The following is a 26,347-nucleotide window of genomic DNA, read 5'->3' as shown; positions in this document are numbered from 1 at the left end:
ATCTGGTGTCCTCATTATAGAAGTGTTTAAACAGGAAATTTGCACTTAAACTGGATATTAAGGTTTTGTGAAGTTGGTTTTGTTGAATGGAAAGCATCCTATTTAAAAGAACCACTGTTTCTCTAGTTCTCATCCCAGAAACTTCTGGAGCGACTCGTCCACGCTGCTGGCCAAGTTTACCAGTTGTGCTTGCATTCATAACCCTGTTAAGAGCAGTGGCCATGGGCGCCTGGGTGGCTCAGTTAGGCGCCTGCCTTCGGCTCGGGTCATGATCCCAGGGTCCTGGGATCGAGTCCCGCATCGGGCTCCCTGCTCAGCGGGAAGCCTGCTTCTCCCTCTCCCACTCCCCCTGCTTGTGTTCCTGCTCTCACTGTCTCTCTCTGTCAAATAAATAAATAAAATCTTAAAAAAAAAAAAAGCGGTGGCCATGTGAGCAGCAGGGCGCAGGTGCCCCTTATGGAGATCAATTCACTCTGCTTATTATGTGCAAGCCATTCCAAGCGAAAATCTTAGATGGTAAGACCACACCACCCTCAGATCTCCACTTAGTCATCGGTACAGCTTGACCAGTAAGAGCAAGATGGAGCAGAAGGAAGACATGGCAAGGTCTTTCTGGCAGCCAGGGCGACGGGCTACCTGCTCTCCAACCTTCGGTCAAGAACGGCCCCAGTACATCGTGCCTTGGGTTGCCATTAATCTCGGCAGCTGAGAGCTGCAGCCGGCAAGAGGCCCTGGCCGGGGGGAAGGGCAGGAAGGCCAGAGTCAACCCTGTGGTCAAGATAATAAAACACCAAGATACTTAATGAAAGCTATGAGACCAACTGCCTCATACCACAGATGGAAAAAGTTCAAGAGGTGGTGATTTACTGTCAGCGCCAGAGCGGTCTGGCACACTCTTCCTTTTAACGCTGATGTTTTAGTATATCGAGCACACAAAGCTTAGTGGGAAATAAGTTCTGGGGGACAACTGTTTGAATTAATGACCCTTAGGAAACAAGGAGAAGGGCTGAGACCCTTGTGAGCCCTGACGACCAACTCCTGTCCTTTTTCACTGCCCAGTCCAATCCAGTTTTGTTACGCAGAAGAGTATGTTCAACACACACGGGATACCTGGCTACCACAACACAAACACGTCCTAACAACCAGACGGCTGCTCTCGCAAGCCTGTTTGCTCCAGGGACTGTAATGTTTTGAAAACCCTACCCCGATATTGCGGGAACAGTTGCAACTCCGAAGTGTTTCTGTCTGACCAAGTATTCTCACCGCTGCCTGCTGTGGAGGCACGTGTCATGTAGAAGTTACTGGAACTGTGAAGTCAAATACAGCCTGGAATCGTGAGAGTCACATTTATCCCAAATCATTTCATTTTGTCCCATATTTCTACCTCCTTTACCGACTCTTTTCGCTCTCCATAAATAAACCAGGCCGAGATTTGAAGGGCATTGCTTTATTCCAGAGCTGATCATTACCGAAGGAGATTTTGACAATCGTCCTTCCTTTCCTCCCTCAGCCTCCTTACTGGTTAGAGATGCTCATGAGAATGAGGATGGTCATCAGCGAGTGGAGGAAGTAAAAAGGGTGAAGGCTGTACACATTTTAGTTCATGTTTTGGCATGTCTTGGCCTTTATCAGGAGGCAAGGAGAAAAAGAAGTGGAATTAAGATTACAGATAAATTCAAGGAAGGACCGAACCTGAGGGAAAGAGAATTTTGTTTCCTTTGGTTAACTCAACGAGGCCTTTGTCCCCATTTCTAATAGAAGCCAAACAGGTCGGTTTTCTCCTACTGCCCTGCAGTGGGTAGAGACTGGTTTCCAACATTGTCCAAGATGTCACCTCCATTTTAAACATAGTCCTTCAGGGGAGGAATGATTTTCTAGCATAAGATTAGGGAGAAGAAGTGGGAGAAAGTTCTAAAGTTTCCAACCACAGGAGGAGCAACACACCAAAGAAGCTGCAGGACCCAGGGTGTGGCAAAGAGCTGAAGCCCACAATGCCATCCTGCCTCAGACGGCACGCCAAGCTAAGGTTCACACTTCCCCGGGTCAGGTTCTGCCCAGACAGAAGCCTTCCAGTTCTTCTCGTCATTAAGAAATAGCCAAACCCAGTGCATCTAGAGGAAGGCCCCAAATACCGCATCGTCTTTGCAGAAGTTTTCCAGGAAGAACTAGACCAATTGTCTAGTTGTCTCCAGACCAACCCTGGCCAGAGCTCCAGGCCAAGGAGAGCTGGGTGAGTCCACGACGTCTGGTCAGGGTTGTGCCCGGCGTTCAGGTCTTGAACATCAGGAATCCCCCGAATGCAGTGCCTGGTGGGTTTCTCTTGATGACTGATCCCTGGGTTAACTCAAACCACACCCTCTCGCCTTTCTGCAGCTCGGCCATAGCGAAGGTCGTGGCCATGCTACCCCTCCCCTCCTCGGTGGAACTGACAGGTGTTTGATGGTGACCTCCAAACACCAGCTGCCCGGCGCCTGACCCTGGGCCAAATTCAACGCTCACTGCAAAAAGATAGACGCCACGCTCCGGGGCTCGGAAGTAGCCATGTTCAGGGAAGTAGCTGCTGCCAATGTTGATGTAAGTGGCATTGAACTTGACCGTCTGCAGCGCAGCTGTGCCTTCTGAAAAGCCGGCATAGAAGGCCACAGGGGTGCCTGGAATGCAGGAGGAACGTGCTCAGTGACTGTCTCTCACTCCCCCTGGTGGGAAACCAAACCCTGAGACCTGCCCTTCTCACCTTATTAACGGTAGGAATAGGTCACTATTTCTAGATAACCCAGGTGTTCCCAATAGTGGCCTCAGAGAGTGGTAGCCAACCGGCCAACACTCACTGGGTCACTAATTGAGAGGAAGGAAAATACGAGTCGGTTGTCTCCACGAGTGTACATTTTTAAAAAGCCCTTTTTCATTTGTTCCCCTTTCCTTCCAACATCCTGAGAGGTAAGTACCCTCCCCACCCCCACCCCCACCCCCACCCCCCTGCCGCCAAGGAAACCTTGAGTCTTGAGTGCTTAACTGGTTGTCCAAAGCTGCGTGGCTTGCCAAGGGCAAGACGGGGCAGGCCCCCGGGTCTCTGACTCCCACACGACTGCCACCTCCTGGGGATCTTGAGATACCCAAGGGCAAGAAAGAAAATACTCCCTATCCTCCAGGTAATAATGCTAACACTGGTGAAAGAAAGAACACTGCAGGATCCTTCCTACTGGATGTCTGGCATGGGACCTTGGAGAGAGAAGAGCGAGTGGGACCGGACAAGAAAACTCTTCAAGCGGGTCATCTTAATGTTTTCAAACTTGCACAGAGCCCTAGGGTTACTGATGGGGAAATGGGCCCAGAAAGGGAAAGCCAGCTCCGGAAGACACAGATAATAAATTACCACACTGGGAGCTGTCCTTGGATCTCCTGATTTCCAGGGCTCTTCCCACGTAAAAAAGCATTTTAGCCAGCCATGGGAGGACAAGCAAGATGAAGAGAACACAGGTGCAGGTGTGCAGCCAGAGGGAGCCGCTCCGTGTAGAGGGCGAGTGTACAGTGAGGAAGAAGCCAACGCAGCTACCTGGCCATGACTCTCAGGCGGGGCGGGGGACAGAGCCAGGAAACGGGAAGGGTGAGTCCCAGGGGGTTCTGGCCATGAAACTGGCCCTGGCACCGACGAGGTCATGTTCCCCATGGGCTCCCTCAACTCTCTGTGTGTCTCTCTGTATCTCTCTCTCTGTGTCTCCTGGTTGAGACCAAACTCCCTGTTTCTTCTTAGGGGATAAAACCAAGCGAGGCCTAAAGGAGGGGAAATTTGCATCGTGGTTAGTGCCTTAATCCCACCTACAGCCCCAGCTCTTTGGCTCCCGGTCCAGCAATAGTCTTGTGAATGTCAAAATTTTGCGCTTCTTTAGTTCTGGAAGATTTTCTGAGAATTGGAGAGTTTGGAATAACTTTCCCATTTGTAGTTAAAGTTGTGTCCCGTCAACGGCCCGCGGCTGGCTCTGCAGTTCCCCCAGCAGCCAGGAGGTGGGGCGCTCGCCCAGCCCAAGGGATGCCCGCCCAGCGCGCCCTCTGCCGGTACTTGGCTCTCTCTGCACCCGTTGCAGCCAGCCTGCCGGCCGCTCAGTCCCGCCTTCCAGGCCGACCCCGACCGGCCCCTGGGCCCAACCTGCCCCTCAGAAGGCTCAAGTGTTGTGCTTCTCTGATTTCGCTAGCAGGTAAACTGAGAGTGGCCTTCCCTGCAGGGCACAAATTCAAGACTTGTGGTCTTTCTACAAGACAAATAAGCGGGAATTTTTATTTTTAAGGAAAAACATTTTTTGAAATAAACTATTGCAGTGGTAAACTCAGACACCTAAACCCTCAGGCAATTGAGGCCTTGTACCACACGCAGGAGAAAAATGCTGGATGAATTAGTGCAGGCAGACAGAGCCTTGTCCCTGAAAATGCTGGGGAAACGGGGAAACGCTGACTGGTTTCTACTAAATGTTAGCCCTTATGTCAGGTATTCAGTAAATGTACCTGCTAGTCTTCACAACAAGTCTTCGATGTAGGTAGCGATTCTCCCATTTTACAGAGGAAGAAACTGAGATGAGTAAGTGGTGCTAGAGACTGTGCTCTGTCCACCGCCCCCAGGCCCCCAGGCCTCCAGGGCCGGGTTGGAGAGTCGGCAGGAGCAGGGAGAGCTTGGGGTGGCATCCTCAGCCGGGCCTCAGACTTCCCACATGCCAGGCTACACCGGGGTATAGACAGCCCAGATGGCGGCCTTGTACCTGGTCCTGTGTCTGGATGAGGAGGTGGCCATAGCCCCGAGGCCAGCCTCTCTGGCAGGGGAGAATCACCTGGGGCACGAAGTCTAGGGGTCCCTTTCCCAGGGACACACTCAGGGAGGGGCGGGCCAGGCTCCAAGCCGGCTGCCCAGGCCCAGGGCCCCTGCTTACGGGGGAAGAGCTAGCACCCTAGAGACAGCTTGGACAGGGTTCAGGGCTCCCTGTGCCACTTGCTACCTGTGTGAACGGGACAGTTCCCCTTACTGAGCTGCAGGGAGGACAGCAGTGACGACTGCCGTTGGGCTTTATGATGACTCAACATAGCAAAGGCCGAGAAAGGAGACCTGGTGCAGAGCCGCGAGATGGGCCAACTATGGCAGCACAACGAGCTCCCTTCAGGGCCCAAGGCCTTCCCCTGGATTCCCCTCTTGCGGGGTACTGCCCATGGTAGGCCACACCAGCCCCCGTTCACGTATTTATATGCAGGGGAGCTGATTAAAGATGCACAGGGTGAAGTCGGGAGGACAGGAAGAGCTGCGATGGGGGTGCTGAGGCTGGCAGGAAAGGGAGGCTTTCCCCGCCCGCTCTACAGGTGCAGTGGCAGTGGCCAGCCGTATATCTAGGAGCCTCAAACATTCCATGGTGGGCCTCTGCCCGCTCACTGACATTTGGCTCTTGTGACTTCTACCTGCTTATACTTCAGGTACCATAAGAGGCCTCTGGCCCTGCATGAAAGGGGGATCAGGGCAAAGCCGGTTCTGAGTCGTCCTGACCCTCCATCTCCCCATTCTCTTTCACCTCGCTTTCTTAGAGGCGGAAGAGCTGCCAGCAGACAGCCCTGTCCCCCCAGGCCCACCCCGCCTCCCGCAGCTCCGGAACTCACCTGCCTCCCAGAGCACCGGCCCTTGTACAGGCTTATCCGCCCAAGTCTCTGCTTGCTTCCTGTCCCTCCTCCGGGGAGCTTCCAGACCCTTCTGCTTCTTCCCTTTCCTGTTCAGCATGGTCTGCAGCTTCCCCAGGTCCAGGCTGACGTTGGCAGCCACAAGCCCTTGGAAGTTTCCGAAGAGGCTGTGGAAGAGGCGCTGGTGCTGCTCCAAGTCGCGCTCGGTGGCGGCCAGTGCCTCCTGGAGGCCCTCGAGGGAGCGGTTGAGGGGGGAGGCCCCCGAAGCCTCGCAGCACCGGCCCACCCGCCGGAGGTCGGCGTCCAGGCGCTCCAGCTCCTGCGCCAGCCCGGCCGGGGTGGGCCCGCCAGCCCCCGCCGCCCGCTCCAGAGCCGCCACCCGCGCGGCCAGCGCGTCCCAGGCGAGCGCCTGCTCCCGCAGCCCGCTGGCGGCGTCCCGCAGGCCGGCGCGGATCTGCTCGTAGCGCAGGGGCAGCGGGTCGGTCGCCTCCTCCGCCATCTGCTCCATCACCTCCTCCCCGAAAAGGGCGGCCAGCACGGCCTCGTGCCGCAGCGCGTCGTCCAGCAGGGCCGTGAAGTAACTGTGCAGCTGGCCCACCTCGGCCCGCATCTCCCCGTGCGCCGCCCGCAGCGCGCTCGCCTCGCTGTCCAGCGCCCGCAGCTGGCTCCGCAGCCGCGCCCCGTCGGCCCGCGCCCGCTCGCCCTCCGCCCGCTGCGCGTCCACCGCCCGCGACAGCGCCGCCACCGTGCCGCTCAGGGCCTGCAGGGACGAGCCGTCGCGCTGGTGCCGCTCGTCCAGGCTCACCTGCGCCTCCTCCAGGGCGCGCGTGGTGTCCCTCTGGCCCTCGCGGATGACGTCCAGGTCGAAGTAGAGCTTCTGGCAGTTGCAGTCCTTGACGTACTTGATGAGGTCGGCGTGGCCCCCCTGCAGGTGCTGGAGGGTGAGGTTGAGCTCCAGGAGCTGCCGCTCCATCTCCTCCTTGTTCTCCTCCATGATCAGCGACTTCTCCATCAGGATGACGCGCAGCTCACGCAGCGCCGTGTGGTTCACCTGCAGCTCCTCCAGCTGCCGCTCCACCTTGCTGATCTGATCGAAGGTCTCATCGGACTCCGAATACAGCTCCTTGATCTCATCCACGTGCTGCGCCAGGGTGGCCCTCATGTCCGCCAGGGTGCTCTGTAACTCCTCTTCCCTGCGGCCGGCGGCCGTGTGCAGCGCCGACAGGTTCCTCTGCAGCTGGCCCAGCCTGGCCTGCAGGCTCTCCGGCTCCGGCCTGGCCCCGGCCCCTGCCGCGGCTGGGACCAGGCTGCCGTTGGCCCCGACGGGCTCCTGGGCCTTAACGAACCTCTTCAACTTGGCATCCACGTCCGCCTCGACCTCGGAGAGCGACTGCTGCAGGGAGAGGTGCTGGGCGTGCATGCGTTCCTCCAAGTCCTGCCTCAGCTGCCCGACCCTCTGGGCGTTCTCCTGGACCTTGCTCTCAAATTTGGCCCCAAGCTCCTGGAAGTCAGCCCTGGCCACTGAGCTCTCCTGGACCCCCTTGATGGCCTGTTCGTTGGCCTCCACATCAAGAGACAGGTTTCTTATGGCTTGGGAGAGGCTGTGCAGGCTTTGGTTGAGGCTCCTCCAAATGGGGCTGAAATGCACCTGTAGGAAGGCGTCCACGTGGGGCAGTAGCACTTGCTCCAAGGATCTGCCAGGCGCCTCTGCAACAGAGACATGCTTTTACACAAGCCCTGCAGGAGCAGACACCCCTCCCCGGGCAAGGACTGGGCGGGGGGATCCTCTGAGATTTGGGCCTTCCTCTCGTCCCCTCGGGTATGAGCAGGCTCTGCCTCAGCCCCTGGAGCCTGACACTCACCAGGCTCTGTCTGATTTGCCTCGATCGTGGCAGCTGTGAGATTGCTTGCCAGGGCCTTCCACTGGCCCGGGAGGCCATCTGCCACCTGGTGAATGTCATTCTGGAGATCTCCGAGCAAGCGTTCCTGCTGCTCCATGATGTTGCTGAGCTCAGCTGCCGGGTGGCCTGAAGACACATGAGAGAGAAGTGTGGAGGTCTAACTCCCCAGGCCTGGGCAGATCAGGAGGTACAGAGAAGGAAATTTCCAGGTTCAGATGGAAATATCAGGGAGGTATGTGCTGATGTCCTCCGAGTCTAGCAGCCTTTAGCTCCAGAAGGGGAAATGCATGCCCATGAGCCCTCCCCCTCATCCCAGCACCCATAGCAGACATGACTAATCAATCACGGCGCACTTTCCTCCTCAGCTGTGTGGACATGGCCTCTCAACATCATTTGAGGCAGCCGTTGTCAAAAGATAAGTTCACCACATGATGAAACTCATCTGCCATCCCGAACGTGGCCCAGCCTTGAAAGGCCTCACAAATGGTGCCTCTTAGTGGTTCTGTGCTGACTCTAGACCAAGGATAGTATGACTTCCCGGCCTCGGTAGGACACATGTGGGAAAGTTTCTTCCAGGCCATGGGATCTTGTGCCATTCAAGGGTCAGGGAAGGTGCCAGATGAAGCTGTCCTTCTCAGAAAATGGAGTCAAGGAAAAGGGTGTGGTGCTTAGCCAGCAGGTAGTAACAGAGGGCCCTGTGACTCTGGCCTCCTTGGTGTGGGGGTAGGCTGATACAGAGCCATGGAAGGGCCCCTGCTGATTCTGGGCACAGAGTTTTCCTGAAATGGCACCACCCTATCAGAAGAGAAAGGGCCTGGGCACATGTGTTCTTTCTGCCTGCCTGCCCTTCCTGCACCTTCTAGGGAAGCAGCATACCAGGTTCAAAGCCGACTGGCCCATCCCAAGGCTCCTGGAGGCCATCACCTAGATCTTCAGGCTCAGGGACTGCCGTGGGATCTGTGGAGAGGAGGCAACAGATAGTGACCCCACGGGTCAGAGGAACTGCCTGACCTCTGGGGTCAGAGGTTGGAGGGGAGGGAGCCCCGGGGAGCCCTACCGTGGTGCTGGCAGTCAGGGCCTGCATAGCCGGGGCAGCACCTCCAGGCCACGGAGGCCAGCACCTTCTGCTTGACCTGGTACAGTGGCTTGTGTGCCATGCGATACCTGGGGAAAGAGGGGCCAGTTCAGTGACTCCAGGGTGAGCCAGCATGGGCCTTGGATGGATGGCCCGCCCTGCCCCATCCTGCCCCCACTCACATGACTTTGACTTTCTGGCAGTCCGGAGTCCCCTGTGGACATGGCTGCTGTGAGTGGACGAGGAATTTCTCCGTTTTGCAAGCAGCTACAAAGGTGACCAGCCTGGATTTCTGGTAAGGGCACCAGTTACTGGAAAAACAAGCCAGAGGAGAGGGCTGCCGAGCCACGCCCAGGTCCCACAGGACCCTTCCTAGAGGTCAACAGTGGAGCCAGTGCACCACCCCTGCCTTCCGGCCCCACCCCATGCCCAGGATTCTAGAATCCATTAGCTTGAGAGGGGAGCACTCTGCATTATTCATCCCTCGACTCCAGGACAAAAGCTCCACAAACCCTCCTGCGAGGGCATCTACTCTACCGCCTTCCAGGAAGGCCCTCGAGCAGGGGCCAGCACAGAGAGGCTGGAGAGCAGCCCTGAAATCACACAGCAAAATGACCCATGGAGCCAGGAGGGCCTCTCCCTGTTTCTCTTGGTGCCAGGGAGGCAGCATAGTGCTGCTGGGGCTGGAGGATCCTGGGTTCAAACCCTTCACACTCCGTCTGTGTGACCTTGAGGGAGGCACTTACGGAGCTCCCCTTCCCCATTCCTCAGCTGGAGATGATAATACCCTCCTCCAGGTGTGCGGATGAGTATCAAGGGCCTGGCTCCTGACAAGTGCTCAGTGAACCCTGCTGCCCTGCCCCATCACCACTCACAGGTTTCCTCACACCAAGCAGGCTGCGGGGAGGGCACCTGCTCCCTGGCCGCTCCCCGTGATGGCCATTATAGAAGTGGGCTTTCAAACAGTTGTGGGAGAATGCAGCTGAGCTGAGCAGTCCCTTCTCTGGGCAAGGTCCTACAGGGTGCTTAGGGGGTCACATTCAGCATCCTGAACACCTGAGGGGTAGCCTCTCCATCTCTGCCCTTTACCAGTGTGTGTGGTTGCAAATGACCAGGAGCAGGGGTGCTCATGGCTGGCACAGCCCCAGCTCACTGGTCCAGTGACAGCCTTGAAGGGCTCAGTAGAATATGTGAGAGGGTCCTTCGCCTGGTAATCAGCTCCCAGAACGGAGCTCTCCAGAGTTGCAAGCGGCAGTGACTTCCATGGCTCAACTCAGCTCAGCACCTCTTGGGGACTGGGTGCTGGGCTAAAGCTCAGCAGCACTCAGCGCCAATATGGAGGAATAGACCTTCCCTCCAGGGTCCCCAGGAAAAAGCAAGCAATCTCAGATGGTGTGGAAGGTGGTAGCTGGGGGGACTTTCAGAAGGAGGTGATAATTTGCCACCAGGGACTGTGGTAGAGGTTCTGGCCCGCTGAAATGCAGGGGCTGGGCCAGGGAAGAGCTGCAGAGGTAGACAAGCCAGGCTGTGGAGGTCTGAGTGCTAGCTGAGGAGCTGGACCATGTCCTGAAAGCACAGAAAGGTGTGTGTGTTTGGGGCGGGGCGGGGGGGGGGCTTGAGCAGGGAAGTGACATGACAGAGCCACCCTGGTTCCTGGGTACAGAAAGGACAAGAAGGGGCAAGGTATAGGTAGGTGGCTGTGTCAGGGATCTAGGTGGAAGATGCTGGCAGGTTCCATGGGTAATGGCGGTGGGTATGGAGAGGAATGGCCACACTTGTCAGATATTAGGGGGCCGTGTTCAGGGCCTTGGAGATGGAGGGGCCATCGGGCTGAGATCTTACTCTCTGGAGCTGGTCTCTGTCCTGGGGCTACCAGGCACACGGGATAGGGGTAGGGCAGGGGAAGGATTGAGGGGGATTGAGTGACCATATCTGTTTTGAAAGCTGAGGACCCCCAGTCTGATTTCCCACTTGGCTCCTAAAAGCCTGGTGGGCAGATTTTACCCTCTTGGTAGCAGACTGAAAAAGCTTGTCAGGAAAATGACCCCACTCAAGAGGAAAGAGCTAAAAAACAATAACATCAGGGGCTCCCCCAGTGAAATAGCCCAGCAGAACATATTATGACAAACGAGGTCAGAAAGCTCCATCCATTCACCCAGCTTCCAATCAGCTTCTTAGTCTGTCTACTCTCAAGTGGGCAGATGTCCAAGATGACTCCTGAGAAAAATCTCTAGTACAAAAGAGGGAGGTCAAAAACAAGCAATCGGAAAAAAAAAATCAACTTGGACAAAACCAACACTGGGCAGAGAAGAGAAGTCCATCGAATTTGTAATAACAGCCCCAGATCTATGACAGAATTTACTACATCCAAGGAAGAACTGGAAGCTACTTTAAAAGTGGAAGAACATTCAGAGAATGAAAAGGACCCTTGGAAATTAAAAATATCACAGTAGAAACGCAAAGGAGGTTTAAAAGAAATGTTAGAGGGTACAGTTAGAGAAATTTTCCTAAGAAAAGAGCAAAGAGAGAAAGAGAAAACAGGAGAGGAAAGATCAGAGAAATAGATCCTGGAAATCTAGCATCCAAATAATAGGCGTTCCAGAAAGAGAAGAGCATGAGGAAATCGTTGATGAAAAAAGTCAAATATTACAGAAGTGAAAGGCTTGAACCTCCAGATTCAAAGGGTCCACCAGTTACTTTCAATATGATGGAAAAATTCAATATCATCGTGAAATTTTAGAACTCTGGAAATGAAAATAATTCTATTCTTTCTAGAGAGAAAAATCAACACACACACACACACACACACACACACACACACACACACATTAGCACTTAGAACGGCCTTGAACCCCTCAACAGCAACACTGGAAACTAGAACACAGTGGAGAACTGCCTTCAAAATATGCAATGGGGGCACCCGGGCAGCTCAGTCAGTTAAGTGTCTGACTCTTGGTTTCGGTTCCAGTCATGATCTCAGGGTTGTGAAATCAAGCCCCGCACTGGGCTTCATGTTCTGTGCGGAGTCTGCTTGTCCCTCTCCTTGCTCACACTGCCCCTACCCCGCTCAAATAAATAAATAAATAAATAAATAAATAAATAAATAAATAAAATCTTTAAAAAAATACAGAAGGAAAATATTTCCAATTTAGAATCCTATACTCAGCCTAACTATCAATCAAAGTGTAGAGAGCAGAATAAAGACATTTTTCAACAAATCAGATTTCAAAACCTTGCACACCCAGGACCCCTCTTCAGGGAGCTACTAGAACAGTGGTTTACAATCTTGCCATCAAATCTTCACATCAAAACCCCTGTATAGCACTTTATAAAGAAGAGCCTCTGGGCTCCACTCCAGGTCAATGAAGCAAGAGTCTCTGGGATTGTGGCCTGAGCATCAACATTTTTAAAACTCTCTGGGTCATCCTAAGTCACAGCCGAGGACAGAGTACCATTGTGCCGGAGGTACTACACCAACACAGGCCAGAGAACCAAGCACGAGGAAGGAATGGCCTCAGGAGACAGACGTTCCAGGAGGGAGTCGGGGGGAAGGAGAGCCCAGTACAGTGATGGGCAGTGGGTGTGGGGCCAGTGTCCAGACTGGAGCACAGCTGGGGCTCTGAGAGCGATGTCACTGAGAAGACACAGGTGGTCAAACACCTGACACGGATGAAAGGGGAGAGCAGATGTGGACAAGTGGCCAAGAGTTTAGGATTGAGTAGTGACAGACACAGGGAACGAAGCCAAAGAAACAAAAAAATAAAGACAGTTGTTTATTCCAGGGAAGACCAAAAATATGAAGTGTGCGGGCTGGCGGGGGCGGGGGGAGGGAGGATTCATAGGTTTTTTCCAAGTCTTCACTCTGAGTAGCATACATAGTCGTATAAATGTAAACACTCAAAATGACAATATGGGAGGATGATGGATAGGCAGTGCGTGTGTGTGTGTGACCACGCATGCATGTGCACACATTCTTGCACGCCTATGCATGCATGTTGGGGTTGGAGTATGAAGTGGGACTGAGAGCTGAATCACGGATAATGCTATGTCCCAAGAAGTAGCAATATAAACATGTTAGTTAGAGATGTGGGTAAATGCCAAAGGATTCACCTAAAGAGTTCAAAGCATTGCCTTTGGGGACCAGTGGGGGTAGGGGCTTCTGACTGTCTCAACCAACTTTGCAGAAGGTTTGACTCCAACCCAGAGGGTGAGCACAGTTTTTCCATAAAGGGAGAGAGAATAAATATTTTACACGAGACTGACTACATAATTCGTAGTGTCCAGTGCAAAATGACAACGTGGGACAACAATAGAGATTAAACCAAGTGTGGGGCCCTTCTGTGGGCACGCCCTGTGTGACGGCTCAGGTCACGTGCCCATGGAGCGGGCCCTGACTTTAGGCAAAGAATGTTCACTCAGTGCGGAAAGAGCGACTGTGACAGTGCTGGGCCCAGAGTTTAGGGACCAAGGGTGAGACGGCCACCTGCACAGACTGTTCCAGGACCAGAAACTCCAGCCTCCACCCTCCCCCACCCTGGGTCCCATGGAAATGCTGGAACATGGGTCTGGGGAAAAGCATTTCTCTAACCGGTGGTTCTCAGTGGGGCGGGGGGCGGTGGGTGGTGGGGAGAAGGGACTTCCTCCACTGGGAGGGTGGCCGTGAACCTGGCATCTAATGCGCGGAGACCGAGAATGCTGCCGAACACCTCGCAATGCACACAGCACAGCCCAGCACCCCCGCGGCCAAGAATTAGCCAGTTCCAAATGCCAGTAGTGCCGAGGTTGAGAAACACCCACTCAAAACAAAGTTCTGTTCATTGCTCACCCTCTGAACTGCTGTGGAGGGTCCAGAAGGCCTGTGCCCAGGCGAGCTGGGTCTGGTCCAGCCTGCCAGCCAGTGACTGGGACTTTCCACCTCGAGCTCCTGGAACCGGAAGCGGTGCCGCCCACCCTTCCTGCCCAGGAACTTTCTCTCCTGACCTGCCCAAACCTCGGGCTCCAACTATTCTCCCTGCCCACGCTCCTCCACCCCCCACCCTTGGCAGCCCTATCCCCTTGGCATAGTACAGGCCGCTGGCCCAGAAGCCCTGGGAACATTCCTGACCTTTGCTTTGGTTTCCTCCAGCTCCTGGCAGCTGCATGCTGGCCCTCCGAGCCTGAGCCCCCAGCCCGGCTCCCTGAAGCTCTCATTGTTCTGCACCCCCTTTGCGCCCTCATCCCCTGGGGCCAGCCTAGAAATGAGTGCAGGGATCCTCCAGCGGGTTTGGGCTGCCCTGGGCCTTTGACATGGCCCCCACCTGAGGCTTTGCCCCAGTCAGGAGAGTGCTGGCCCCTTTGGAGCTTCTAATGCAAGCTCAGAAACCTGGGCGCCCCCCTACAGTCCCCCTTCCTGGGCTCAGGGTGACTGTGAGCAAGGCCCTTCCCCCCTCCCCAGTCCTGGCAATGTGAAGAAGATTGCCACCTCTGGCCCCTCCCTTGGGACAGAGAGAGGGGCTATGGGGGAGGCTGAGCCAGCTTCCAGCAGGGAGAGGTCTGTGAGCTGGAGCCCCCCGAATTATGGATGTGACACTGCCACTGTCCACTGGGACACTTCACTGCCAATAGAGCCCGCCTCTGACAGCCCCTTCCGTCTTTCTGGGGAAGGAGGGCGTGTTCTCTGCACTCTTGCTTTCTGAGACCTCAAATGTGGCCTTGAATACGACCACTCCAGGGGAGAATTTGTGGGGCTTTGTCTTTGAGCTGGAAAGGGGCTTTGGCAGAGGAACCTGAGGCCCACTCGATGTCCAGAGTGGGGGTTCCCCGAGTGCGCCCAGGGCCCTGTACTTCTGACGGCAGGAACAGGTGCAGGAGGTGCAGCCACGGCCGTGATGCGTGGCCTGGGCTCCGTCCGTCCTGTGTGACCTCCAGCCATGTGCAGGCCTCCCCTGGGCCACCAGAGCTCAGCTGCACCCCATCACAGATGCTACTTGTGCGTGGGCCAAGAGAAGCTGATGCCGGCAGGCAGGGCCAGCTGGACTGCTGGGAGCAGCCTCTCCTATACTACCGCCCATCCTGGGGGGACAGGACAGCGGGTACCCGGGATTTGCAGCCCACTGGATGCTCTGACCTGTCACTTAGGAGCTGGGTGGCGTCCCCATTCCTCTGAGCCTCACAGCAGGGAGAGAGCCGAGGGAGCTGCCTTGTCACTGCAGTGTGGAGATGGGGCACCTTACCCAGGGCTCAGCTTGGTCCTCAATGCAGGCTCAGCCCTGCAGGGGGAGCTAGTGCAGGCTCTGAGGAGCCCACCTGTTAAACCGCCGCTGCTCAATTCCACTCCCACCAAAATCGGGGAGCATCGAAAGAGCCACCTCCCCACGGAGTCCAAATACACATGTTGCTGGGAGTCCCAGAGCCGTGGGAAGCACCCAACCATGTCCGGCCTCCACCCTGGGACGTGGCATCTGGCACCAAATTGTTCCATTCGAACTTCTCCTTGGAAATAGTCTAATCTGAGCCCATGTCCAGGGTCTGCCAGAAACAGGTGTGGGGGTGGGGCAAATGCAGGCTGGGAGGCCTGGTTCTGGCAGCCAGGGGCTGAGGGTCCACCAGGCTTGTCCCTGATGCTGCCAGGCCCCACCTCCCCTTCCCCCTGTTGCAGGAGGGAGGCTGGAGCACAATTTCCGCCTCTCCCTTCACAGAGCACGGGAAGCAATCAGCCCGAGGAAGCTGAGCAGCATTTCCTTCCTTTCACACCAGCCCCTCCGGAGGCCTTGACAACCTGGGCTGGGCCTGTGGGGACCACAGCTTCTGGGTTGTGGGCAGGAGACCCAGCAGGCCTGCTGGGACCCCCCAAGGTTCCCCTGGGACCGGGGTATTCCTGGGCTGGGACGCCCTTCTATGTACATCCGCACATGCTCTGCACACACTGGGACCGACCAGGGAATGGATGAGTGAGCTCCATGGGGCAGCCCACAAGTCCCTCCCCATAGTCAAGGGGGTGTGGAAAAAGAGGAATGTCTCCTACCTTCTTCTGATCCACCTGGAACCCTGAGCCTCTCTTTTATCAAAAAGAAGCAGGCAGCCCAAAGAAAGGGGCATGGAGCTAGTGGCTTTGGGGAAAGGAGGCTTGGTTCTTGGACCTGAAATCAGAGTTGGGTGGCTGGAGTCCCCCACCAAGAATCACCCGCACCATCCAGCACTGAGCCGGCCTGGTGGCGGGGCAGAGATGGGGAGGCTCCCCACTTGGCCAGCCCCTCCCTCACTGAGAGTCGGCGTGCACTTGCTTATTCTTTCCTCTCCATGGGCAAATCTGCTTTCGGGAAAGTGTCCAACAAACACATTCACCTTGAAGCGTCAGAGCTGTATAGAACTGTCCCAGGTGGATTCATTCTGTAAGCCAACGTGACAGTGAATCTCAGAGAGCCGAATGGAAGACTGTGGGTGGGTGTACATTGACCCCTTTCACCCTCACCATATAAACACTCTTACCAAGTCTGGTTTGTGCGTGTGTGTGGTCAGGGGTGCGGTACACATATTAGGCACATCTGGGGGTTGGGGCTGCCTCTGGGTGCTCAGGGACCAGAGCATGAGCTCTGAAGTCAGACTTAGATCGTGGTTTCTAGATCTCCTTAGCTGTGTGATCTTGTGGCAGCTGCTTAGTCTCTCTGAGCCTCGGGCTCCGCGGCAACCCGGGCTGTTGGGAGGATTCGCTGAGATAACACTTGTCAAGGTGACTAGCCCGAGATGGACCCAGTAAAGGACCTGCTGCTCTGACAGTGGAGGACCCGAAGGAGGGACCCACAGGCCAAGCACCTTATCGGCAGGGGGCCCCAGGGCCCGGACAAATACAAGGCTGGAAAATGGTGTCCTGGTTCGGTCCCAAGACCATCCTACCCATTTCCAGAGGGGCACTGAAGCGGAGCTCCCTGGACGCCATGGCCTCCTCCTTGTTCTGGAAATAGAGCAGAGCACCCTGTCTGCTCACTGCCTGTCCCTCGGCCTGAGGGCCCACGCCAGTCCCCTGGGGGCAATCAGACAAAAATCCAGTCCCCAGGAGTGTCTGTCTTCTATGACTTAGGCCAGGCCAGCCTCACCTAGGCTCAACTGTCAAGAGTTTACTTACTTCGAAGAACAGGAGCCATTGCCAGGCCAGCTGGAAACTTCTGGAACTACTGCCCCTCATCACCCCAAGCTAAGCGGTTGGTGGCAAGAAATGCTCCTGCCCGACCTCCAGGTCCATTCCCTGCCATGGGCCAGGCAGGGAAGCTCCTGTGGTGCCCAGTCCGGGCTGCCTCGGGGTGGCCTCTTGAAAGGAGCCTGGCACCTGGCACCTCATTCAGCCTCACAGCTGGCCCAGCAGGTAGATAGTTGTAGGTCATTTCACAGATGGGTAACTGGGGTCCCGAGAGACCTGTCCTGGCTGAGCTGGGACTTGGATCAGGTACATGACCTCCCCCAAGGTCGAGGTCCTTCTTACCGTCTGCTGGGGTCCCTGCCGGTGTCCTCAGCCTCCGCCCTCCAGACCCCAGGTGGCCTTGGATTTTGTGGATCCGAGAGCCCACTACCTGCGCCCTGGGCCGAGGCCCCCAGCAGCCCCCAGCCCAGGGGCCCTCCGAGGCCAAGCAGCAGTGTCAGAATCATCTTGGCAGTGGGGCAGGCTCAGCCGCAGCAAAGGACTCCACAAACTGCTGGTGAGGGTGACGTAGTCTTCAAGTTAAGTCTCAGAAGGAAAAGAAAGCACAGGCACAACAAAGAGAGGAAGTGGCCTGGGCCGGCCCACCCGGTGAGACTCGTCCGGCCTCCCCCAGTGCCCCCCCCCCCCCCGCCACCGTCCCCCACAGAGGCAGCCAACAACTCAGGCTGGTTCCTGTGCCTCAAGAGGACTTAGGTCAGGGACACTGGAGGTGTGGGATGCACAGGGAGGCAGCCCCACCAAACATGTCCCCATGGGAGCTAGGAGAGCCCAAGCGAGGAGGTGGGGGCTGCAGGAAGCGGTCGGGTCAGTCTCAGGAAACCTGCTGCCCATCCATGCTGGTGGCCAGGAAGCGGGGGGCACTTGATGCCTACTCAGCACCTTCCACCCCGGGGCTGTGGGAGCCAGCAGGTGGGTGGAGACTCAGAGAGAGTAAGGAGCTGTCCTAGGGTCGCTCGGGCATTGGGGAACCCTTGCGGGCTCCCCTGCCCCAGCGCCCTGGCTGCCCTTGCTAGAGCCCGGGGATGGGGCCGTCCACGGGGCTGGTGAGTCACCAGGCAGCCCAAGCTGGTCTGGGAGGTTGGCCACTGTTGCCTGACAGGCCCCACGGGGCCCTGACCCCTGCCCTACCTGGGACGCTGGTAGCAAAGGCGCCTCCCCTGCCTGACCCCCTCTGTCCCAGATGGATCAGACACAACAGGCCCGGGGCCTGAGAGCCCCCAGCCGTGGCGGCCGCTGCGGGTGGGCAGGGCAGCGGATGAATAAGGGGCAGTGATGGATAAGGATGTGTGCAGCCCCCTGCAGCTGCCCTCCCCGGAGGGCAGGGGGCAGGAGGGGAGGGCTGGGCAGCAGGGGCGCAGGGGAGCCGGACCCCCGCTGCCCCGCCCTGGGGGAAGGTGAGGGCGGGTGCCCTCCCCCCGCCCTGCCTGCCCTGCTGGCCGTGCTCCCAGCAGCCGGCCGCCGCATCATCAATATTTCATGGGCGTCAGTAAGAGGCGGCGGGGACGGTGGCTGCAGCAGCATTCTTGCCTGCTCTAGCCACAGCTCTCTGCACGCGTCAGCCTCCCTGCCCTGCCCACCACCATGGACGTCTTCAAGAAGGGCTTCTCCATCGCCAAGGAGGGTGTGGTGGGCGCCGTGGAGAAGACCAAGCAGGGGGTGACGGAAGCGGCCGAGAAGACCAAGGAGGGGGTCATGTATGTGGGTGAGTGTGGGCGAAGCAGGGCGTGGCAGGGTGCAGTGGCTGGGAGGCCGGAGGCGGGGGTGCCCAGTTTCCCAGGGCCAGCCTTATGCCCCAGCCCCAGGGAGGCATTTTGGGTGGGGGTGAGGACCTGGCTGTTGAGTCAGGGTCTTCAGGCCCTGGAGCACCCCCATGCCCCTGTACACCACCCCTCCAAACCCCCCAGTGTCTGCTTTGACTTCCTCAGGGCCCCAGGGTCTCTGGGGCAGAACAGCAAGAGGGCACTCAGCCCTCACACACACCTGTTTGTGCACGCACACACATGCACACACGCACGCGAGCGTGAGTGCGAGTGCACAAATGCAACCCAGTGTCCCCCACCCCAGCATCACCTGCAGGCCCCTGGACTCAGATGAGAAACCACGCTGAGCCTGGAGCCTCTGTGGGATGAGCAGGCAGGTGCTCAGCGGCCACGTCCCAAGCCCCCACCCTGTTCAGAGGGAAGGGGTGGGCAGGGGAGAGGAGCCCGAGCCCCACGGTCCGGGGCAGCCCCACCCCCCTTCAGCCCCTTGGAAGCCGGTGACTCAGCTCTGTCTTGCTGCTGCTTCCGAGGCCCAGGCCTCACCCGGGCGGGTCTGCACCCTACCTCAGGCCTGGTCTCTCTCACCCCTGTTCTGTCCTGTCCACTTCCCATCCATCCGCTTCCTCCAGACACAGCCGGAAGCAGCCTTTGAAGGGACTGCTGGCCCCCAGACACCATCCTCACCCCCTACGGACCCCACAGCTTGTCCAGCTGTTCTGTGTGTATTTGCCCTCCCTTCCCCTCCCCCAACACCAGGAGGAGTAGGCTGACGCTTCCATTTCCTCCCCAGGAGCCAAGACCAAGGAGAATGTTGTGCAGAGCGTGACCTCAGGTGAGGAGCCCAGGACCAGGGGGCACTGGGGCTGGGACCTCCAGGGACTGCAACCTGGTACTGAACACCCGAGCCCAGGGTCCTCCTTACCCCCCAACTGGGAGCCCAAGCTGTAAGTGGATCCAGACTCCACCAGACCCTGAGGCTAGACCCAGGGTGGGCCCCCTGATTCCTCCATCAGCAACAGGGCTCCCCTGGAGTCAGAGAAAGGGGTAGCCCCGGGCCTCCGGTAGAGCCAGAGTTTTGAGCACCCTGAGAAAGGGGCTGCTCAGCCTGACTTGGGCAGGCCAGGCCCAGGCGGGGACGGGGCAGGAGGACCAAGGCCAGCCAGAGTCCTCTTGCAGTGGCGGAGAAGACCAAGGAGCAGGCCAACGCTGTGAGTGAGGCCGTGGTCACCAGCGTCAACACGGTGGCCATCAAGACGGTGGAGGAGGCAGAGAATATTGCCATCACCTCTGGAGTGGTTCGAAAGGTGAGATCGGGTCCCAGAGAGGATAGTTGGGGAGGAGGCAGTATTGCCTCATGACATATAAGGAAGCAGAGACTTAGGGACCCATGATCCGTGCTTGGTTTTTCTCACACCCATTAATGCCTAGGATCCTCCCAATGACCCTTGTGAGGGGGGCAGTTTGGGCCCACCTGGAAAGTGAGGCTCAAAACCACGTCCTCTTGATGCTCAGCATTTGCGAGGCACCACATTTCACCAGTGAAAGCAGGGTCCTGTGGGCCCCCTGTGGTGACAGGCAGCCTCCTAGGCCATAGACACTGGGCTGGAGCTACCAAGTCACCGCCCACAGGCCTGGTAGCTGGCCTCCGTGCTAGGGCCTGGTGGGCTGCCTTCACCTCCCAGGAGGAGCAGGGCAGCAGCGCCCCCTCCTGACAAAGCAGTGAGGGTCCTGACCCCGCCCTCCACCTTCGTGGGTGCTAGCGTGTGCGCCCGCGTGTGTGTGTGGTGTGTGTGTGTGTGTGTGTGCGCGCGCACACGGCACATGGGCTTGCCAGCTGCTGGGAGCACGAAGAGCAATAGGGCACTCCCAGGAGCCAGAGGCCCGTGGGTGAGCTGTCCCAGCACCCACCACAGAGCACGCTCTGCTTGAAGCACTTTACACTTACTAATTCATTTAATTGGCACAAAATCCCCAGAAACAGGGTGTGGAAATGAGGCCCAGAGAGATTACGTAAGGTGCCCAAGTTCCCAGGGCAGACTCTGCAGGAGGGTGAGGTAGCAGTTGGGAGCCCGGTTTATATGGGGGGCAGGTACAGGCCGCTCCGGGCCCCCAGCAATGAGGATCCCTGCTTCGGGGAGTGGGTGAGGGGAAGGGGGCCACCTAGGCACCCACTTTCAGCACCAACAGAGGGTCCCCATGTCCTTGGGGCGGGCAACTGCTCCCTGTCCTCATTCCCAGCTCTGCCCCTTGCTAGCTATATGACCTTGGGAAGCTGCTCAACCCCCTGGCACCTCCATTACCCCATCCGTAACATGGGAGGGGCTGAGAGTGCCCATTTCCCTGTGACGATGTATGATGCTGCAGGGAAATTGCCCCTCAGGAAACCGTTACACCTGGATCATGGTGAGCACCCAGCAGAGGCAGGTGACTATATCATCATCATCATCTGTGCCTCTGGGCAGGACCCATAGGTGCTCCAGGAGACGCCAGGCCCCTCCCTCTCCCACCCCCCAGCAAAAGAGGCGCTGGGGTGGGGCCAGGCTGCCACTGGGCCTCTGAGAGGAAGTCTGGGCACTCCTCTTTGGCCTTGAAGGAGGGCCGGTGAGCCCATGGAGTCACCCCAGGTCCTAGGGTGTGGGCGGCTGCCCCAAGGGGACATTTCCTGGTGACACCTAAAAACCAATCACACTCCCTCCCCAGTGAACCACAGAAGGATGCAGTGCTGCCAGTCTGACAGCTCTTCCATTCCGCTGGCCTCATGCACCTGCCCTGGGGTGGCAGGACGAGGCAGGGAGCCACCTACCCTTTGCCTGGAAGGCCTGCTCCAACTCTAGCTGACAGTTGGGTGCCCTTTTAAAGCCCCAATCTACCAAGCATGTCCCAGGGTTAGCACGGAGATGGCAGGATCCTCTAGAGGTAGATGCTAGGACTGGGATCCAGGCTGATCATCCAGTCTGGTCCTGCCCACAGCTGCCACTCAACCACCCCCCAGGCAGGCCACCTTAGGCAGTGTTTGGCTGGGGGTAAGGGAGTAGGAGACAGGTAGTGGGGAGGATGGTATAATCCCTACTGACCTCAACCAGACCAGCTTGAGCCCAGAGCCCATCCAGCAGGCAGGGAGAGAGAAAGATGCTACTAGGGATAGGGATGGGCCTGGAGCAAGCCGAACCTGATCCTTACCAGCTCCATTGCTTTGAGCTCTGAGGCCTTGAGCTGGATACTTGGCCTCCCTGGCCTCAGGATCGCTGTACAAACAGTGATGGCATACCCCTCCACCTAGGGTTATTTGGGAGCTAAGTCGGACAGGGGTGCATGATCATGTGATTCGGGGGCACTGAGGGTGGGGTCAGGTCTCAGGCTTCAGGGCCACGGCCCTCCCCCACCCCACTGCACCCCACCTCACCAGTCCTCCTTGGTGCAGCGGCCCAACTACAGACTGCCCAGAGACTCCGCATTAGCTTAGGGGGTGTAAAGCGGGGCTCCAGGATACTTGGTGCCCCCAGAAGGCCTTGGCATCCTCGGACAGAGCCCCCACTGTGGGCCCTTCCATGAGGCTCTGTCACTCCCGTGGTCAGACTGGTCTTCACTCTTCCCTCCCCTCCTGCCTTCTACATACATGCAGCGAGGTGACGAGGGCCTCTGCTCGTCTTTGAGGCCAGGTGGGTGAGCCCTGGTTGCAGAGCCGTGGGAGCCTCTGCACGCTCCACATGGTCCCACACCCCCTTTGTCCCCCTTGGTTCCCTCACAGGAGGACCTGGAGCCTGCCCCCCTGCAGGAGGACAAGGCAGCTGGAGCAGAAGAGAAAGTCGCTGAGGAGGTAAGTGCCGGGCTCCCGGACTCCACTGGGCAAGGCTGCTTCCGTCCCAGGGACCCAGAGCCCTCGGGGCCGCCTCCTGACCTTCTGCAGCCCCTTCAGCCTGAGGGTGAGGTCCCCTCATGAATGACTCCCTCAGGGTGGAGGGGCAGAGACGACTCCCGGCCCCAGCACCCTCGGGCTGGCTGCTGAGGGTTGGGGCCTGGAGCTGTGTGTGAAAGTCACTCTCTCTCTCTCCCAGGCCAAGAGTGGAGGAGACTAGAGGGATGCCAGTTGGCCATGGAGCCTTCGAGGAAGAGCCCTCCGCCTCGGACCCCACCCCCACCTGGCACGCAGAGTGCCCAGCCCTGGAGCGCGACCTGGGTTGCCCATGTTCCCACGCCCACACCCGGCCACCCACAGGCCTGCCCCTCCTAAGCTGCCTCCGACGCCTTCACCTCCCTCACTCCCTCCCTCGAGGCCTCCGCCCCTGGTCCTTCTGACCCCACAGATGCTGAGGTGAAATTTTGTTTTTAAAGATTCCAAATGAAACTCAAGACCTCACCCCTGGCCATACGTGCCCATGCTTCTGCTCTGTGCTGCCTCATCCAGGAACAGGAATCCGGCCAGCCTGCTGGTGGGTCTGGGAAGCAGGTCTGGGGCCAGGTACCCTTCGGGCAGACCCTAGGCATTTCGGGAACCTTCTGAGAGTAGGCACTGCCTTCAGGGAGCCCACACCGTTGTCTTTTAACATGGAGAAAGCTGCCCGGCTTTCGGCTCCCCCAGACAACCTCACACCCCTCCCTGGAACAGATAGATGGTAACCTTCAAAGATGTGACGTCTAGACCCAAGACCTCTTTGAGTCCTCCTCAGTGCAGAAGGACATGACCCCATAGCTCCTCCTGCCTGACCCCACCTGGCTTCAAGTTCCCACCAGCTGGGAGCTGGGCTTTCCTGTCCTTCACCAGAAGTCCTGTCAAGTGTCATTAGAAAAGAGGACAGCTGAGATGCGAGAAAGTGAGCCTCCACCTTGAAAGTAGTAAAAATGAGCTCCTCCCAGGCCTGAGCGCTTTGTGTAATTTAATCCTCAGAACAAACTGTTGGTATGATCCCAGTTTCCCCGAAACTGAACTGAAGAACAGAGAGGTTAAATAACTTGCCCAAGGGCACAGAGCAAGGAACCGCGGGGACTAGGCAGAAGCCAAGGTCGCCTGGCTCCAGAGCCACCCAGTTAACTCCCATGCTCTGCTACAGCCCCGCCGACTGTGGGGACTGAGGTGCTTACGGCAGAAGCCAGCCCCCCCACCCCCCCGGCCCCGGGATTTCAAAATAACCTGGGGACCAGGCTGGCAGATGTCCTACATGAAGGCTGTTGGCATCATGCCCTGGGGTCTTGTACAGAAGTGGTGGAGGGGTTCCTTCCCCTTTGGCACCCAGACAGTTTGGGCTCAGAGCATCTACGTGACTTGCCCCAAGCCTCCAGCCCTGGGAGTCAGAGCCAGAGCTTGAGTCCGCCCCTGAATTCAGACACTGCCGAGACCACCACTTTCCCATCCCTCCTCAGTGGTGGGAGCAGGGGTCAAGGCCAGCCCTGGGGGCTGGGAACCCAGTCAAGCACAGCTGAGCCGGGTTGTATTCCAGCCTGCTGCCCATGGGCATCCACTGCCAAGGAGGCAGAAAGGAACAGGAGGCTGCTGGGCCCCCAGGCCCCCAAATCCTGCCACAGGAGGAGTGAAAGGTCTGGAAGAGGTTCAGGGTAGTCAGGGGTGTTAATGCTCCTGGGCCCAAATGCGGGCACACAAGCAGGCCTGTGCATGCCCAGGAGGGGTCCACCTGGGGCCTGGGTGTGCCTGAGAGCTCTTTGGACTGTGAGAGACAGACAGGTGACGGGGGAGGAGGACTCCTAGACCCAGCCCCTGTGGACAGTGCATCACCAGACTCCCAGAGCCCTCTGCCTCTGCTGAAGGAACCTGGAAGGGTCCCTGCTGCTTGACTCCCACCCTAGGCACATACTCAGGGCCTGTTCTTGGGGTCAAATGCCAAACATCTAGGTTTGCCCTGTCTGGGAAGCCTGTTCCCACCCCATGGCACCTGCACTGCTCTTAGCCTTCAAAACCCCTACTGGGGCACCTGGGTGGCTCAGTCGGTTAGGCTAGGTGGCCAGCTCTTGATCTCAGCTAAGGTCTTGATCTCAGCGTTGTGAGTTCAAGCCCTGTGTTGAGCTCCTTGATGGGCATGGAGCCTACATTAAAAAGAAAAAAAAGAAGAGCCTCTATTATGTGCTCTGGGCTCCTGGGGCTACCTTCCCTAGAGGAACAATTGGTCTCTCCCTGTCCCTCTCCTCACCTGAGAAGCCCCAAGTGAATGGCCCCCCGTTGAAGGGACCCCGTTGAGTGTGGGGCATCCTTCAGCCCATTTAACCCTCACAATAGCACTTGGAGATTCTGTCGCCCCCATCTGCCCATCAAGGATGGGGACATTGGGGCTCAGAGAGATGGACTTGCCCTGGGGAGTATTTGAACCCAAGAGGTCTGACTGCAGTGCCTCCTGCTTTAGAGCCACTCAGCTCTCTCTGTCATCACCTGCTTTGGGCCCCACTGTGCCTCACACAGAGCCTGCTGCCTCCCTGTCTTGTTCTGGCCCACTGGGACAGGCAGCAAACAGCCTTAACAGCCAACCATGAGCTAACTGCTGTGGTGATCAGACCCTCCTGGCCGAAGAGACTGGTGCTACTGGTGGGAATTCAAGAGGATGTGGGCACGGCTGGGCTCCCCGGAGTCCCTGAGGCAGCAAGAAGGCGGCTTCAACCGCGCCTTTGTGCTGTGGGCTTGGCCGGGCTTCAGGCCAGGAGGAGCGGGCGTGGCGGCCGCTTGGTTCCTCGGTGCTTAGTGTCTCCTCCCCCATCTGATCTCAGCTTCTGCCCCGTTTACTTGCCCAGAGTTATCTCCATTAATCCATTCTCGCTGTGCGCGCGTGCGCGCGCTTCCAGCTAACCCCAGGCCATGGCTGACGCTCCGCGGTTTACCCCCCAGACTCTGCTCCTCCGCCTCCTCCCCCGTATTAGAGGCAGGGCATGGGCCAGCAGAGTGGACCTGGGTAGGCGGGGTCTTCCCAGGGCTCCAGAATCGGGAAGACTCCCACAGAGGCGCAGAGACTGGCCCCGGGGGCGGGGCGGGGGGAGAAGAATCAGAGAGTAAGCACTAGAGAGAGGATCGAGCCGCCGCACCAAGACGCACAAGGGAGTGGGGCGGTGGCTTCCAGGCTCCGCAGGCTGGCTCTGGAATGGAAGAACGCGGGGCGGGGTGGAGGCCTGGTGAGCACACTTGGGTGCCAGGGGGTCATGCCTCTTGGGTCATTTGGTGTCCTCGGGATTCCTGGCTCCCCGACTGGTGCCTGGGCCTCTAACTCCTCTCCCAGCGCCCCTGGGTGGTCACCACATCCAGCGCGCGCCCCATCCGGGGAAAGGTGACCTCAGTGGTCTGAGGCTCGGCCACTCCCTTCTTCGCTGTGTGGCCTGGGGAGCGTCCCTGCCCTCTCTGAACCTTGCCTCCTGCCCAATTCGTAGGGGTTTGGTGACCTAAGGTAGCGCTCTCCCTGCCTGGGCTGGGGCACACAGCGGCCCTTTCGGTTGTCCCCCTCCACTTCGGGCTGCTTTCTCCCCAGAGGCGCTCGCCAGTGACTCGCCCTCTGTGAGAGGGATTTACTCGACTCTCTCCTCTGCCCCTGCCTGGTCCCAGTAGCATCAGGGCAGCTGGCCAGTCTGTAGTGTCCCGGCCGAGTGTGTGGGGACAGCCGCCTTGGCCGTTGTCGGGGTCTTACGGTTTACAGCCCACCGAGCTGGATTCGAGTCCCTGCCTGCCATGTGAGTTTGGGTGAGACTTAACGCGCCCTCTGTGCCATAGTTTCTTCCTATAAACTGCTAATAACACCCATTTCATGAAGCTGTTGTAAAGATTATACAAGAGGCTGTAAAGCCTTAGGGCAGCGCCTGGCGATAG

General features: G+C 57.8%; 2 protein-coding genes across 2 annotated transcripts; one reads left to right on the top strand and one right to left on the bottom strand.

Annotated features, from left to right (window-relative positions):
- Window positions 1–1,431: 1,431 nt before the first annotated feature.
- On the bottom strand, window positions 1,432–17,298 carry MMRN2 (multimerin 2). The gene is made up of 7 exons (XM_028098920.2): window positions 17,078–17,298; window positions 8,805–8,933; window positions 8,605–8,711; window positions 8,424–8,504; window positions 7,509–7,673; window positions 5,629–7,353; window positions 1,432–2,651 (listed from the first exon to the last, which is right to left on the bottom strand). Exons 1-7 carry the CDS (start codon window positions 17,239–17,241, stop codon window positions 2,269–2,271), a joined length of 2,754 nt encoding a protein of 917 aa, XP_027954721.2. The 5' UTR covers window positions 17,242–17,298; the 3' UTR covers window positions 1,432–2,268.
- Window positions 17,299–18,338: 1,040 nt separating this feature from the next.
- SNCG (synuclein gamma) lies at window positions 18,339–22,918 on the top strand. Its single transcript, XM_028098930.2, has 5 exons — window positions 18,339–18,497; window positions 19,346–19,387; window positions 19,732–19,859; window positions 22,304–22,372; window positions 22,611–22,918. The coding sequence occupies exons 1-5, from the start codon at window positions 18,377–18,379 to the stop codon at window positions 22,629–22,631; spliced, it is 381 nt and encodes a 126-aa protein (XP_027954731.1). The 5' UTR covers window positions 18,339–18,376; the 3' UTR covers window positions 22,632–22,918.
- Window positions 22,919–26,347: the final 3,429 nt, after the last annotated feature.

The sequence above is a fragment of the Eumetopias jubatus genome, unplaced genomic scaffold (genome assembly GCF_037043125.1).
Source record: "Eumetopias jubatus isolate StellerSeaLion01/CBP00866 unplaced genomic scaffold, mEumJub1_p1.0 scaffold_17, whole genome shotgun sequence".
NCBI lineage: Eukaryota > Metazoa > Chordata > Mammalia > Carnivora > Otariidae > Eumetopias > Eumetopias jubatus.
Note: the sequence above shows the minus strand (reverse complement) of the source record. Positions and strands in the feature narration are given on the sequence as shown.